The sequence below is a fragment of the Hyperolius riggenbachi genome, chromosome 2 (assembly GCF_040937935.1).
Source record: "Hyperolius riggenbachi isolate aHypRig1 chromosome 2, aHypRig1.pri, whole genome shotgun sequence".
Lineage (NCBI taxonomy): Eukaryota > Metazoa > Chordata > Amphibia > Anura > Hyperoliidae > Hyperolius > Hyperolius riggenbachi.
Window position 1 is genome coordinate 237,033,934 of NC_090647.1, and position 17,543 is coordinate 237,051,476.

At 40.4% G+C, this 17,543-nt stretch overlaps 1 protein-coding gene across 1 annotated transcript in view; it reads right to left on the reverse strand.

The window, feature by feature from the left end:
* Positions 1–17,543, reverse strand: part of CFAP47 (cilia and flagella associated protein 47) — a 730,879-nt gene that overhangs the window by 96,769 nt on the left and 616,567 nt on the right. Inside the window, exon 58 of the mRNA XM_068268343.1 lies at positions 6,498–6,593. Within this exon, the coding sequence (XP_068124444.1) occupies positions 6,498–6,593 (96 nt within the window). The remainder of the gene's footprint in view (positions 1–6,497; positions 6,594–17,543) is intronic.

The following is a 17,543-nucleotide window of genomic DNA, read 5'->3' on the forward strand; positions in this document are numbered from 1 at the left end:
AAAATTAAGGGATTATCTTGTTTTTATCATACAGAAAATGATGTCTGAGGTGACCTAGGTATCCTAGATTTAAGCTGAACTTTTTTTTGGAGGGGAAGGGGGGGGGGGGGGGGCGCTGATGGTTTCAATTTTGTGTCTGGATATTTATGCCATCCTTGTTAATATAAGGTAAAAGTAATCTTACTAACAGTGACACACCAGGAAATTAGTCTGAACGGATGTTCCTTCCTGATCAATGATGCAAAAAGTGAAAAAATAAATGTAGCTTTGCTTATCTGGGGATTCTACTGGCCCCTGGAAGTCATTTGTGTCCCTCCCCACAGCTTCACTCTTCTCCTGGGTCCTGCTGGCGGCCTCTGAAGGATTGCTGACCCCCCTATGGGTCGGCGTCTTCTGTGCATGCGCCTGCCTTGCGCGAGAAGGTGCCCACATCACCGGTAGCGTACTGTTCCTGTGCTGTAGTACTATGCAGGCGCATCCCGATGATGTGGGCTCATTCACACGTGGGGCAGGCGTATGCCCGCACATGCGCAGAAGACACCGACCCATTGGAGGTCAGCGATCTTTCAGAGGCTGACAGCAGGAGCCAGGAGAAGCCCGGAGCTGCAGGGAGGGGCACAAATGACTTCTAGAGGCTGGAAGAAGCCTCAGATTAAGTAAAGCTACATTTCTTTTTTCACTTTGGAAATCCTTTATAACAGTAAAATGTTACTAGCAGCATCTACAGGTGTCGAAAAACTGTCCGATGTCACACTGGAAAATCTATACAGTGGCAGAAGCAAGAGAGTAAGAGAAAATCAACACCACAAAACATCTCAGCACATATCTTTATTGTTCGCCATCCCATTAATCTTATTCATATGAACAAATATAAGCTGAACACTTCTGACAAAGGAAAAAAACACTTCTGACAAAGGGAAATGTAATTGTTATTTGTTTCAGGTGCATTTGGATTTCAGATGTTTAGGTCATGTTTGATAGAGTTTGACAGATGATTAGTTTTTCACGTTATGTTATTTACATTTGTATATTGTGATTATTTATTGACGTGATATATATACTTTGACAGTAATAATACATTATTTCTTTGTTATGAATTATTTCAGTCCTGTTTAAAGAGACATTCCAGATGGAATGCTCATAGTCTACCTAGAAGCATTATTCATGTCATACATGAAAGTTATTTGTTATTTTTCTGCACAACAAATACATTATTATGTATAGCAGGAGCATGCAAATTACTCTCTGAACAGGGAAATGGTATTGGGATTCTGTTTGCACAGTTGCACCTATTTATTTGGATCTTTAATGATTATTAGCATTATGAATTCTCTAAGATGTTGTGGATTACCAAAACACGTCTGATCGTAGTGGTATGTGAACACCTCTGTAAACAGAGTTTATAAGAATCTATTTCTTCCATACCAAGATATGTCCAGTACCTCAACAGCTGATGAAGCCTCATTCCCACTTTTGTTCTGACACGGACAGTGCAAAATTCCAGTTTTTCCCTTAGCACTGCTAAAAAACTCTATTCTTCCTGAATTTCCAGTGTCCACTCAATCTCCCTAGTTTTTCTCTAAATAATTTCTGACATATTTGTTCGACATGTAAATTCTGTCTTCAGGGTGGGCCTTTGTTAAGAAAGTAGTGAATCAAATTATTATGCTTTTGGAGCATGAGGCTACATATTTGTCGGTGCACAAGCAAAGAAAAAAATAGGCACTAGATGAGATCCTGGCAGGTCAGGGGATACAGGTGCATGAAGCAAATTGTGCCTCCAGTAGATGATATATCAATTGAGAAAGAAAAAGAGAGCTTCTGGGCACCAAAATGCATAAAGACATCACCTTTAATTTATCCTCCCAACACCTTCAAAACATACATGCAGAGAAAATCAGCCTAACAGCCGTTTCGCAGGATAACCTGCTTCTTCAGAGGCAGCACATACCTGCGAAACGGCTGTTAGGCTGATTTTCCCTGCATGTATGTTTTGAAGGTGTTGGGAGGATAAATTAAAGGTGACGTCTTTATGCATTTTGGAGCCCAGAAGCTCTCTTTTTCTTTCTCAATGGCTACATATTTGTACTCTGTACCCATGCCGACTGGTATTCCCTAGGTAGGCCAAAACCCACCAGTGTGTGACCCTGAGCAATATAATTTTACATAATCCATAATATCGGGAGACACTGCAAACGTGAAGTGACAAGGTATCCCACCCCCTCTTTTGTCCAATATTAAGGACAAGGAGCTCCTCAACCAACTCACCTCCCCATATGTGGCGGTAGGCCCTGGGAGAGACTTTCAGTGGAACCAGCGAACTCCTTTAATAATGGGGGAAGCACTGGATGTCAACCCTCTCTTAGGCAAACAGGTAAAATGGTAATAGCATGAACGCCAGCCTTAACTTTAAGCAGGCGTGGGGTGAACCATCTTTGGGCTTTACCCTGCTCTGAAATTTGGCAGCAGTCATTTTACATGAGTGCGGTCTATTTATAATGAAGGGTTAAGTAAAATGATCATTTGAAAAGAAACCACAAATAAATATGTTATTCAATTAATAAATTCTTTTTCTTTTTCAATTTTATCTTTATTTGTATATTTACTTGTTCTACACTGTAAAGATTTTTAGCATCTGCATCGTTCCTTCTTGTCTGTATACCACTATATTGTGACATCATCTTCTACAAGGTGATTTTTTGCTTCTTTTAAATTTTGATGGTAACATTACTTTTTAAAATACATGTATAGGTTGTAGATAGGAGAGGAATGTGAGTCAAACTGGTAGTTTAGATATAATAACAAAAGGGAAAGGGGTGAGAAAGTTTTGTTTTAGGCAATTAAAGAAGGGTATATTTTTTATTTATTTATTTATTTTTACTTTGGCAAATTGCCTGAAACCTTAACTTCTGAGTGCCAGAAAAAGAAAAATAAATAAAAAATGCATCAGAGTGTGCTTTGTAGAGTACCAGAAGAGAAGGAAACTGAGCCAGCACTGACAGTCTGGTATGGGTTAGCAGTAGAAATCAGTAACTTTGTTGTCTTCAGTTCAAATACTGAATCAAATTCATGAAAGCTTTTTCTTGAATCTTATTAGATATTTGAAGTGAAAACAGGCAAACGCTTTATAGCATCAGGCTCTCAATCTTTTCCAAAGGCTGTTAGGGAAATAGAAAAGCACTGTACATACTAGTCAAATTCGCTTACACATGTTGAGGAGTTGTATGTTGTTTTCCAGTTAGGTAAACATGAAGCCTCTTACTTAACATGGTTCTCTTTAAAGTGACTGCAATTTACCTTTGCAGTGTTGTTGTGCAGAGGTGAGTTTTACTGCGCACTATAGATATTAGGCAACAATTGCTTTTCCAACCATTCATGAATGATTGTCTGTCTGCACCCCTTGAATGATCATCTAGCTTAGATTGTCCAGTCTAATCAGTCTTCCCCCCATCCCATGACTCACACAGGCCAAGAACACATGCCCCCGCACCCCCACCTCCTTCTCCCTTTCATAAGAAGACACAGCCTATTCTCTCCATGGAAAGACATTTGCATATCATAGTTGGTTCTGCTTCGTTATCTTTACAGGCCAAGTTAATTGTTTTGCTAACAAGACGCTAAATCTTTTACACCAGACCCAGCCGGATGTGATGTTTCCTCACACTTAAACGTGTGTAGATATCAATACATTAGGGTGTTATTTAATTCCTTCAAAGACTTTTCAGTCTAGAAAGTTTATTAAAAACTCTCCCAAACTACTCTCATTGCCATAACTCTCTTTCTGGGCAAGAGGTTTGGCTGTTACCTTTCAAAGCCAAACCCTTTACCACTCCGATCCTCACCCATCCAGTCACTCAGCTTTTTGACCACCTTACTCAAGATAGATTAAAAAAAATTACAGTAGACTCCTGAGAAAACAGTAATAGTAATGGCAATGAAAGTATGGCATTTTAAGTGAAGTTTTAGTAAAAATCTGTCCAAGGCATGTTCAATTAAAGAAAATAAATTACACTTCATTTTGCTTTCAAGAAATACTGTCGAGGTGTTGGGGGAAAATTAGTTGTACTTACCCAGGGCTTCTAATGATCCCCCGCAGACGTCCTGCGCCCGTGCAGCCACTCACCGATGCTCCGGCCCCGCCTCTGGTTCACTTCTGGAATTTCTGGCTTTAAAGTCTGAAAACCACTGCGCCTGCGTTGCCATGTCCTCGCTCCCGCTGATGGCACTAGGACCATACTGCACAGGCACAGACCATACTGATCCTGCGCTGTATGGTCCTGGTGACATCAGCGACATGGCAATGCAGGCGCAGTGGTTTTCAGACTTTAAAGTCTGAAGTTCCAGAAGTGAAACGGAGGCGGGGCCAGAGCATCGGTGAGTGGCTGCGCCAACACAGGATGTCTGCGGGGTACCATTAGAAGCCCCGGGTAAGTTCAACTCATTTTCCCCCGACCCCCCTACAGTATTCCTTTAAGCTCTGGGTGACCTTAAAGCAAGATTTAGATGATGTCCCACTGTCTGAGCTTTCCTGGCTCCTTTCAGAGTCTATAAAATACTAGAAAAGCAGAAAATACTGCTTGTGGTCAAACCTTTAAATGCTCCTCTCAGATGATTGACTCCCGCTCATAGTTTAGATCAGATTCTGAAGACACGAGCTTCTATAAATTAATTGAAAACAATTCCTACAACAGACTCTCATTTCTTCAATTATTCAAGTTGGATGAATTTAACCTAGATGAGCTTACAATAGCAGTGGAGAACCCTAGAAATGCAGCATTTTCTATATTAAGTCTGTGATATTTTTAGGATCTATGGAATGGTGGAGAATCCCTTTGAAGCTTTTTATTAATGTTTTAGTCCCAACTAAGCTTTCCTGCGAAAGGTTTACATTTATTGTCCCCTCAAAAGAGGGAATTTTTTTATTATTATTATCCAGACCAGAAAGAGAGAGAGAGAGAGAGACAGTGCAGGGGCATAACTAGATGTGACCAGGCCCCTCAGAAAAACCTTGGATGGTTTTACCTCTGCCCTAGTACTAGTATTAGCTAGCCTTTGTGTCACGCCCGAAACAACACATTAGAATTAGATACTCTTTGTGCCCTTCATCCAGGTGAAGTACAAGTACTGTCATGTTCCCACGACAACTATTCCCATGTTCTCCTACAGATATTCTCATGTCCTCCAATATGCACTGCAATGACCCCCTACAAGTGTAGTGATGCTCCCTCCTAGCTTTTCACCCCAACATGTATGGCTATACCTTACACAAGTACAGTAATGTTCCCCTACAGGTACTATAACCTCTCACTAATATAACTATATCTCCCACAGCTGTGTTCATGACAATCACAAGTATAGGTATGTCCATACTAGGATGAATTATAGCTACATTTCATGTCATGGGCTGCATTTCCTCTACTCCTGTCCCCCTTTCCTATCAGATCCCCTTGAATACATCTTTTATAACATGAGCACCAACAGAGAGCGAACATAGAAAGAAGAGGAGCTGATGTGACAGGTAACTATAATCATTCCTAATATGCTTCCTTGTGCTACTCTGCTTCACAGACATAAAGGCAAGCATTTTCTGCCACACTCAAAGCGATTGAGCAACAACCCCAAGGGCACGCTCAGTAGGCACTTAGGTAGTCTTGCCCAACCAAGTACTCCTTGCTGAATAGGTGCTGGTTTACTGAACAGGAAGTGAGGAGATTTGAATCCAGTGTCAGAGGCAGAGCCCTTAACCAGCACGCTATCCAGCACTGTAATAAAAATATAAACAATATTGCATACATTAACCAAACAGATATGATAATAAGCCATTAGGTGTAAATAGATTTTAGTGCATAGCTCAAAAGAAACACATTAGTGTTAATATAAAAAAGAAATAAAGAAAAACTTTTTGTTTCCTAGCTTTTGCCAGATATTGCTTAATAATTGGCCAATATAGAAAAAACTAATTTGTTTTTAAATATGAGATGAAAGTAAAGTATAGGGCTAGCCAAAAAAAAGGAGCAGAACATTTGCATTAATGCTCAAACTAGTAACAAAAAATTGAGGTTGAATAGAACAAAACATTTGTTCTGGTCATCTAGCCAGTAACATCAAGAGGTTTAACATTGCTATTACAGTGATTTTGTTGTTATACTTGGCTACATCATTGTTTACCTTACTGTAATGTAGTTAGCACATATACCATATAATTAGGCAGAACGCATAAACAAATTATTTGGTTAAACCCTACATGTTTATCAGGAGCATTTGATTTGATAAAATATCTATATAAACTTATCAAGAGTATTCTACTTGCTTAGCAGAATAGAAAATGGAGAATAGATTTTTTTTTTTTTTTTTAGACATACAGGATAATCCAGACACACATAATTTATCTACAGGATGCAGCAATGAAAAGCACAACACCTGCAAATAAAATAGGATGATCCCGCTATTGTGCTATTTTCTCAGCAATGATATGACTGAGGGCCTAAAATAAATACCTTGTGTTTGCTTCAGGGGCAGACAGAAAGCTGGCTCTTTATTGATGGAATGGCGCAGAACAGATGCACTAAGCCGATGCATGGTCTGCTCCTGATCTGAAAAATATGTAACAAAAAGATGGAATATTTTCTTGTACTTCAATGTCAAATTCAAGGAAATAAATTCACTGATGGCTGAAATGTGATCAAAGGCCTTTTCTAATGAAAGTACTTCACGGATGAATGTTCTTCAAAGTACACTCTGAAATAGGAGGTGACAGCATCTCCCCTCCGCTTCTTTTCTCTTTGCATTTTTAATCATGCTGCTTGTCATGCCTGCAATAATTTGAGGTTTTAACCTGGAAATCATACTAACTACCCTTATTACAAATTACAAAAATAATCAACTGTCATGAAAAGATTAAATACATGAAAATTGGATCATTAAAAAAGAAACACGATTTTCAAATGACTTGCATTGTGGGTTTTGAAGTTTAAGTTACTCAAAAATGATTCAGTCATTCAAAAATTGTTTTTTACACTTCTCTTTTTTTCACAATAGTTCTCATAAACAAGATCCATCTTTCCTTAGGTATAAGTTAGATTTACTATCATGCAAACAGTCTTGTACCATTTTGTAATTTAAAATACTATGCTTATAATTTGAAATGCTATGCCGTAAATAGTAAATAGAACCTGAAGCCAACCTGGGCAAGAAAAATAAATACATACAGTATATTATAGTTTGTATGCTAAGAATGTTTCACCTGCATGAACCAGGCTTATGGCTCCTGATCAAACATTTTAGATCTTTAATGAGCATATCAGTAACTCAATTAACTTTTTCTCCTGAGTTTTCTCATAGGAAATACCTTTTCATCTAATTAGAACAACTATCAACATTATTTTGAGTGTTTTCTTGCTTGCTGATGGTGTGAAATGCATTTTGTTAACAAATTTGGTAATATAACCTGGGAGAAAACTCAAGAGAAAAAGTGAATTGCATACGGGCCAAAGTGTTTATTTTTTTCTATTGAAGTGTTTCAGTTTCTAATGACATATTTGTGACAGGTTTGTTTTACATTTTATTTTTAGGTTAACTCCTTTTTTTAACATATACCTCATAATTTCTCCTAGCCTAGTCTGATATAACTAAAAGTATGGTATTTACAACATAGATTTCCTATACCCTCAATTCTTAAGAAAAACAAAAGTTTGCTTTCCTAAAACAGAAAGAATTTGCGATAATTCAGGTTGGAGTGAGCTCGAGATGTCTCCCAGGCACCACTGCTGAATATATGCAAATTAACCATTGTACCCTATTCAATTCTTAAAGGAGAGTGTTATGGAGGCTGCCATAGTTTTTTTCTTTTAATTAATACCAGTTGCTTGGCTGTCCAGCTAACCCTCTTTGCCTTTAACACTTTTAATACAAGCCAAAAACACTGAACCTTGATTAAAGTCTGACTGGATTAGCTGCATGCTCATTTCAAGTGTGTGATTTAGGCACCATCGTAGCCAACATCATCAGCAAGACTGTCAGGCAAAGTGGATTGTTTAAAAGGAAATAAATATTGCAGCCTCCGTATCCCTCTCAGCTCAGGTTCCCTTTAATACTCTGGCCCCTATTCAGGCCTCTTGCACACTACATGCGATTCTGATTTTTTTATATGATCCAATTTTTTATTCCGATTAAAAACCATAGCATCATGTAGTACTTTCTTATCGGAATAAAAAAAATCAGAGTGTATAAAAAAATCGGAATCGCATGTGGTGTACAAGAGGCCTAAATTCACTTATTTCCCCAATATTTATTTTAGGTGATATTTTCCCATCTCATCAAAAACCACCAGCAAGCAAAACAAAAAAACTCAAAATAATTTTCACTTAATAATGTTTACTTTTTTGCCTAGTTTTTGGTACTTTTTCAATTGCAGAGTGCTGAAAACCTATTTTTAAACAGCTGATGAAAGATGAGCTCCTAGGAGAAAACTTAGGAGAAAAAGTGAATTGCCTCTGTCTCTGTTGCCTTGTGTGAGGAACGTTCTGCCATTTCCACCCAAGGAATTTCAGTTCATACATGTGACTATTTTACTTCAATGAGCATATACAGAAACTCTCCTTCTAAATGCTGTTCTTGAATATAGCTATTAGCCTCAAACCCTTCTCTATAGACCATGCTGCAATAGATTTCAGCGGGATGTGGAAGGGCTCTGTATACATTTTCCAAAATGAGACACTGAGTTGCACGATTTTATTGCCTCCCAGCTTGAGTTAGTTTGAGACGTGTTATGATGGGAGATTCATAGGATGAATCTTCAGTACACAAATGTGCAGAAATTGCATGATGTAATCATGCTAACATGGAACAAAATCTCCAATAAATGCTTCCGTCATCTCTTGGAGTTCATGCCACAAAGAACTGAGGCTTTTTTGCTTGAGGGCAAAAAGAAGTTCTACAAATGTTGAAGTATAGTATTCCTAATAAAGTGCAGAGTATAGAAGAATTTGAAACTACAACATATCCAAGGAAAGCATTAATGGTCCATCTAAGGCTCCATTCACACCATTTACTATCTTGTGTTTCTTCCTATTACAAAAATGCATTAGCACTGGCAGCCCATGTTAATCAATGGGCACATTCACATCTAAAGCATTTCCATGTACAGACTTAGAAAACTGACAGGTTGTATTTCTGGGCAATGTGTGTTTTCCATTATAATGCACCGCAATGCAGCCAGAGACAAGCATATCTTTACAAACACAAAAACAAACAAAGTACAGAAAAAAACGCACAGATAAAAAAAGGGTGGAGTTTTGCAAATTACAAAGTGTAAATACCGGCCGCATAAGACAACAACCGTAGTTTGTTATGCCAAATACATATTTACAAACGTACATCAATAATTTAGCAGATTAAAAACGAATGGCCTTTAATATCCTGGATGAATTAGAGAGTTTCACTTAGCAGTGCAAGTTTTGCCTTATATACAATATACCCAACATAACACAGTATATGGATGGTGATCTACACATTAATAATATTGATGATATGGGGGAACACTGTGAATGCTTTCCAACTGTGTATAATTTTAGAAATAAAAACAACAGAAAGAGAACAATTTACAGTAAATTAAATAATTGCAAAAAGCAGCAGCAGCAAAACTCTAAAAAAAAATCCCAAATTGTGCTTCTTTAAAGAGACTCTGTAACATTAAAAAGATCCCCTGGGGGGTACTCACCTCGGGTGGGGGAAGCCTCCGGATCCTAATGAGGCTTCCCACGCCGTCCTCTGTCCCACGGGGGTCTCGCCGCAGCCCTCCGAACAGCCGGCGACTGTGCCGACTGTCAGTTCAATATTTACCTTTGCTGGCTCCAGCGGGGGCGCTGTGGCGACTTTCTGCACGGAAATAGACGAAAATACCCGATCTCCGTCGGGTCCGCTCTACTGCGCAGACGCCGGAAACTTGCGCCTGCGCAGTAGAGCAGACCCGACAGTGATCGGGTATTTCCGCCTACTTCGGCGCCGAGAGGCATCAGAGCGCCTGCGCAGGAGCCAGGAAGGTAAATATTGCGTCACGGCTGTACGGAGGGCTACAGCGAGACCCCCGAGGGACGCAGGACGGCGTGGGAAGCCTCATTAGGATCCTGAGGCTTCCCCCACCCGAGGTGAGTACCCCCCAGGGGCCGTTTTGTCGTTACAGTTCCTCTTTAAACCATATATTTTATCTATAAAATAAAGGCACAGACCAAGGACACAATCAACACCCCTCCTTAATTAATTCTGATTGTTTTTTTAAGACAAAAGAACCCCCTCCTTTGTAATCTAGTAATGTCAAGCATTCAACCAGGTATAACTCAGGACATCAAAAATAGCGAAAAAATCTTTATTGATTGCCAGCTGATAATTTTAAAAACAATTAAAAACAAACAGCCAGACCTGGTGCAAATGTCCTAAATAATCAATAAACAATTGAGTCTAATGAAAGGTAAAAAATGGTAGAGTTTCTTCTGGTTGTTCCTGTGATAAATACAGCAGAGTCCAATTGATTTATAAATAATTAATAATAAGGACTTCTGCTGCACAGGTAGCTATCCCAGAAGGAACATACAAACATATATACATAACTACTAGTAATACATCCCTCCTGCTGGAAAGTAAGGTGCTAGTGCTTTAAGAAAAATTATTTATGAGGCTCCCTAATAGAGTTACAGTGACAACTGTGCATGGAACAACACTCAGAAAAGATTAAATATGAAATATAGATTCAAAATAACATTGCATTAAACAAATATATGAAAGGGGTGCACACTACAACAATGGATTGACTAAAGCTAATAGAGGCAAGAGCTGAGATAGAAGTGGAAGTTAGTGCAGGTAGATGGCCGCAATGGCCAGTCAAAAGTCGACCTGAAGTGCAAGAATGAGCAGCTGAAATAAAGTGAAAGTTAGTGCAGGTAGATGGCCGCAATGGCCAGTCAAAATCGACCTAAAGTGCAGGAATGAGCAGGAAGGAAGATCGTAGGAGAACAAAAGACTCACCAAGTAAATGAGGTTAGAGGACCAGGAAAGGCTGTACAGCGCTACCCGCGCTGTCCCACTAGTTCCGCCGAAGCTGCCAAGGGACCAAATACCATTTTTTGAGGTCGATGACCTCTTCCCCCTTTAATTGATACTTATATAGGTTATTGAGACTATACAATAATAATGATGCTTGCTCGTTCTTTTTGAGTTTGAATTAATTCTGATTGTTGGAAGAGGAACACACACAGAATTCCTCTTCGATAAATACAAAAGAAAAACAGACCTGAAGCCTTTGCCATATTGAAAATCTACCATGACCAATTCCTAATCCTTTGCTTGCTATTCTTTCCAAACTATCCTTGAAAAACCTGAGCAAAAGGAAACCAAAGCAAATTACTATGCAAGTTTCAATCAATAGATTAGATAAATAAATGATATTCACCAGAAGACAGTAATTTGCCCCAGTGTTTGGTCACAAAGAAAACCTTTTGTAATTCTTTGATTTACTTACGGTATTTTAGCAAAATAATTAGTAATATAGGATATCTTCATAGCAATTACTGTTTTGTTATGTAAATATGGTTTACAGTATTCTATTGCAAGGGTGATGGAAGAGACTGCATTCTAACATGAAAGTTCGGTAGTTGAGAGAAGGGTATCCAAAACTCTTTTTGAAGGTACTTAGCAAATGAACTGTTACTGTTCATACCTATACACAGATAGCACATACAGTTTTTTTTAACTCTACCTGTAAAAGTATGCTCCTTGAGGGCTGGAACCCACAGGAGCGCTTTTGGCAGCGTTTTGGCAGCGTTGCGATACGCTAGCACTTTGCCAAAATGCTGGGCCAATGTTAATGGATGGGGCAAATTCCACAGGAGCGTTTGCGTTTCCCAGAAACGCAAACGCAGGACGTGCAGCATTTTGGGAGCGTTAGCGCTTCAATGTAAAGTATTGAAACGCTAGCGGAAACGCTCAGCAAAACCTAAACTGAGCGGTTTTGCTAGCGTTTTGCGGTTCAGCACACTGTAACAAAATGAAAAATACTTCACAGGACCAATCAGGATAAAAACGCAAAACGCAAAACGCTACGCAACCGCTGAGCAAAAAAATACAATGTTGCAAAATGCGCCCGAAAACGCACATGAATCCGCTTGCAAACTGCTCAGACAAAACTCTAGCGGTTGCGTTTCGCGTTTGCTGGTTTCAGTGGGTTCCAGGCCTGACTCTGCATAATAGCTCATCCTGACAGAAGAAGTGTCTTCCTTCTGTTTGTATCCTACCTGCACTGTTTTGAGGAAGCAGATTAAGCCCAGCAGGACATAAATAATTCTCATTCATTAATATGCTAGTTCCTGGTCTGTGAGCTTCCACAGTCCTGTAATAAATCTGTTAAGTGATTTCTAAAGCTTTAGAACATCTAATGTCACTGAAAGTGAATAGGGTCAAGCAAGACAAAATGTGTTGAGGAATTGTTTTCTTATTACTATAACAAATGGGTTCTTGTTTCATGATGCATAGATCTATGCTAGGTCACTTGATTAACAATTAACACATTTTAGTAAATATTTTGCCATTTCTGCATTGCTAAAAAATTGGCTTTCTGGCGTTTAAAGAGAACCTGTACTGAGTAAAGATATTTAAAATAAACACATTAGGTAACTTCAAATGAACTTTACATAGTTACCTTGCCATCAGTTCCTCTCAGAAGCTCACCATTTTCTTCTGACAGTGATCCCTTCCAGTACTGACATTTTGTCAGATCTGAAATATATCAGTTGCTGTCAGTAAAATATCAGTTGCTGTCAGTTATAGCGGAGAGGAAAACTGATGTACCAGGTAATGTCCATGTTTCCCTTTGGCTCAAGTGAGCGATGTTACAGTTTAACTGTGTGTTGACCAGAAAGCTGTTATGGGTAATGGCCATTTTCAAAATTGAGGACGGAAAATTCCCTTGATCACAGTGAACAAACAGGACGAGGGACAGGAGGAAGACACTGAGGAGTAGACTACATGGAAGGTAAGTGTAATGGAACGCGGAAAAGCCGCCGCATGTACTGACAGCAAGGCGGCTGATTCCGTGTCCAGCGCGGCGGTTTGCACGCAGCAGCGTGCGTCTGGTGTGGCTGGGTCTGTTAGTTCACACAGATTGAGAAATACGCGCGTGCGCGCTGAGAGGCAGAACCTTTATGACAGCCGATGAGGGATCAGCTGACCAGGTTGGTCAGCTGACCTCAGAGCAAGTGACTATTGGTCAATCACTGATGGGTGATTGCGCTGCTCTATATATAGTTACTGCTGGTCAGTCTCAGGTTGTCTGCCGTTGCGAACACTTACGTGGAAGCACTCAGACCTTAGTCAGATCCTACAGTGTATACAGTACATCAAAACAAGCCGGGCAACTGTCACCTTGATTTGCTTTTTATTTCATCTTCATGCCAAACATGGTACAAGCATATTCATAGTCTTGGTTGTGTCAAACCTGTTCCAGGTGTCTGTGCTGAGGTGTGCCAGGGTTCAGGTGACCAGGGTGGGGGGACTGCACAACGCCGTTTCACGCCTGACTGGCGCTTGATCACGTGCTCGTGTGACTTTTAATTTTCAGTTCAGGTTTTCTTTAAAGAAAACCTGAACTGAAAATTAAAAGTCAAAATAAGCATACACAAGTCATACTTACCTTCCATGTAGTCTACTCCTCAGTGTCTTTCTCCTGTCCCACGTCCTGTTTGTTCACTGTGATCAAGGGAATTTTCCGTCCTCCATTTTGAAAATGGCCATTACCCATAACAGCTTTCTGGTCAACACACAGTTAAACTGTAACATCACCCACTCGAGCCATAGGGAAACATGGACATTACCTGGTACATCAGTTTTCCTCACAAACACTGGTCCACATGACAGCCCAGGGGCCCCAGGTCTCTCTCACTCACTGGGGCCCCCAAACCACCATGCGACACCTAGAGGGAAGTGCGGGCAAGCCCTGGACCTCTCACCTCCAGGGAACTCACCCCACCACCTCTCAGCTATAACTGACAGCAACTGATATTTTACTGACAGCAATTGATATATTTCAGATCTGACAAAATATTGTCAGAACTGGAAGGGATTATTGTCAGAAGAAAATGGTGAGATTCTGAGAGGAACTGATGGCAAGGTAACTATGTAATGTTCATTTGAAGTTACCTCATGTGTTTATTTTAAATATTTTACTCAGTACAGGTTCTCTTTAAAGAGGAACTCCAGTGAAAATAATGTAGTAAAAAAAGTGCTTCATTTTTTACCATAATTATGGATAAATGATTTAGTCAGTGTTTGCTCATTGTAAAATCTTTCCTCTCCCAGATTCACATTCTGACATATATTACATGGTGACATTTCTACTGTGGGCAGGTTATGTAGCTGCTCCTAGCTGTTTTGGCTGTTAGAGACAGCTGTAAACAGCTAATTCCTGTCTGTGAACATTGTTACATTGTGGCAGTTTGCCCAGAGTACCGCGGTACTCAGAGCTTCTTGTGGGGGGGGGGGGGGGGGGGGTTCAGCACAAAATCAGTCATACAGCGCCCTCTGATGGTCTGTTTGTGAAAATCATTATATTTCTCATGTAAAAGGGGGTATCAGCTACTGATTGGGATAAAGTTCAATTCTATGTTGGAGTTTCTCTTTAAGGACCACTATCACAAAAAAGTAGGAAGTTAAAATCTGACAGAACCGACAGGTTTTGGACCAGTCCAGCTCATGGGGGATTCTCAGGGTTTTTTTTTTTGTTTTCAACAGCATTTCCTGAACACCAGTTTAAATGCCAAAACAGTAAGATACCAGCCAGCGTCCCTAATCACTTGCACACTATTTTGTCAATATGAAATTTCCAAACTTAAAACCGTGCTCCAACTAAGGGCAGGGATTGGATGTACCAGGAAGTCGCTGACGGCGGAACACGCGGATAGCAACAGAGCACGGCTTAGCCCAGCCTGGCTAACGGGGGAGAGCCCGTGGATAAAACTCATGCATCTGGAGATATGTGAGTGAGCATTTTTAATAAAGTCTAAGTGTTTTTAACCTGATTTACGCTATGGGAGGTTTTTAATTTGAGGTGCATGGACAAGTGACAAGTGGACTGTGCACAGTGATACTGAGATCAGGACCTGAAGTGCTGAGGCTCCCTGGAATAGAGCGCTATCTGACCAGTCTCATAGTGGTCACACTGTATTTGGTGAGTGCGTTTCCTGTTGGGTGCTTTGGTGGTGGAATATTGAGAAGAAATTGTACTAAAGAGTTGTTATCCACTTGGACTGATCTGCACTATAATGGACTATAGGATGGACTATGTAGGGATGTGCACTGAACTGTGAATATAAATTTATGTGAAGTATTTGCTGAACTTAGTGAGAGCACATTCCATATAGGCTTGTATAGAAACCAAAGCGCTTTGAACTACCATTGAGAAAAGGATTGCGACTTAATGGAAGCATGACTTTAGCACTAAGCATTTCATATGTGACAGGATGCTGCTGTCCATTCTGGCATGAATGTTTTGCAAAGTTGTGGAAATGCAAAGTGTTGTAAGACATTTAATACATGTGCCTTGTCAAACTACACTTTATACAAGTCCCTGCGTTTGCATACCCTACAAGTCCCAGATTCAAGACACATCATCTTTATATGTTGTAAGCTTGTAAGCTCGCAAGGGCAGGGCTCTCTCACCATTTTGTGTCTCTGAATTTGTTACACATTTATTCATATTACTTTTGTCACTGTAATTACTAATTCTGTGTTTTGTACCATTCCTGTATTTTGTACCAGCTGTGTATTTGGTATATTGGTGTATACCATTGACTAGATTATTTTGTACCCCATGTTTGCTTTTTACTTTGTATAGTGGCACAGATTATGTTGGCATTTTATAAATCAATAATAATAGACTGCCTATATATTTGTATGCCTTTAAACTATGTGTAAATGTCTCGGAGCCACAGCAGCTTGTTTGAAGGACACCTGATCTGTGAGTGGTATGGAAGCTACTATATTTATTTACTTTTAAACAATACTGGATTCCTAGATGTCCTTGTAAGGATCCCTCCTGCCAGTTGCAGCCGAGCAGTTTTGATTTCTCTACCTGCATTTAGTTGCTTGGTTTTGATTGCAATTGCCATGAGAGTCTTTGGTATTTGCAATCACACTACAGTTCAGAGTAGCCAAGGATGTTGTCATGAATCCACCTATGTCTGGCTGCAGTTGAACTGCAGTCAGACAGCTGTGGATTTCTTACATGCATAATCTGGCATGCAGTGGTAACGAAGATCCCTTCCATTCACACACAGCTTACAGCCTTCAATCAGGGTAGCACAGGATTGCATGATTACTAGTCAGCTGTGTGGGAATTTGCATGTCTGTTCCCATTGGCTGATGTTCATATAAATGCCTGCCTCTCAGACCTTGCCCGACATAGAGTACAGCTTACCTAAGTTGTTGCTGGGTCCATGCTGTGATATTGTATTTTGTATTGCCTAGCTTTGCATTACCTTGCCTTCCTGAACGTTCACTGCACCCGCAGGGGTCAGTGAAGTCTTACCTTCCTGCTAGTGGGAGACTGCCTTCACCACATTGGTGACTGGTTGTTATCCTGCTTGTTTGTTCCTGTGGATGTGACTGTAGCAGCGGTTGCTATTAGTTACGCTCCTACCTGTTTGTCTTGTCTGTATCAGTATGGATGTTTGCTATTGCTAGGCAAACAGTCCGTCTGTCTGTCTGTTCCTGCTAATCCGATTTCCTGTGGATGTAACTGTAGGCTGTGGTTGCTATTGGTTACGTTCTTACTTGTTTGTCTTGTCCAAGTTAGTGTGGATGCTTGCTATTGCTGGGACAGCAATTCGATTGGCAAGCATTCCATCTGTCTCTCTATTGTCTGTCTTGTTATTCAGTCAGAAGCTCAGGACTGTGGTTGTACTGAGCAACCCTTGTGTCTTGTTTATTTGTGGTGGTTATCGGAAGCCCAGAGCTGCGGTTGCTCTGGGCAATCTTGCTCCCTTATGCATAACTCCTGTAGTGGTCTGTGTAGCCTCTTCCATATCACCCAGCCACATAGTCTTGTTTGTTCTGGTGGTACTCTGGCTTTCTTGGCCTCAGCTGCTATACCTTGCACCTCCAAGGCCTGGGTGTAACCAAAGTCGGGCAGGTGTTGTTTCATTACCTCCTTTTCAAGCGGGGACGTGCCACATAGGGTAAAGAAGGTGGTGACAGATTAGGGCATAGCAGATGAACAGAAAGCAGGAGATCTGCCAGGCATTACAGTCCTGCTGATCTTCTGCCTCTCTTGCTGGGCATACACGGCTCGATTTTGCCGCTCAATTCTCCCGCTCGATCGATTCCCCACTCGATTCCGCAGGCGATTCTCATATCTTCCGCATATTTTTCTTATCTTTTTGCATTGTCCTCAATGCAGAATCGAGCGGCAAATCGACGGCGGGAGATCGGACATGTCGGAAATTATCTATCGAGCCATCTAAATGGCTCAGAATCGAGCCGTGTTTTTACAGGATAATACT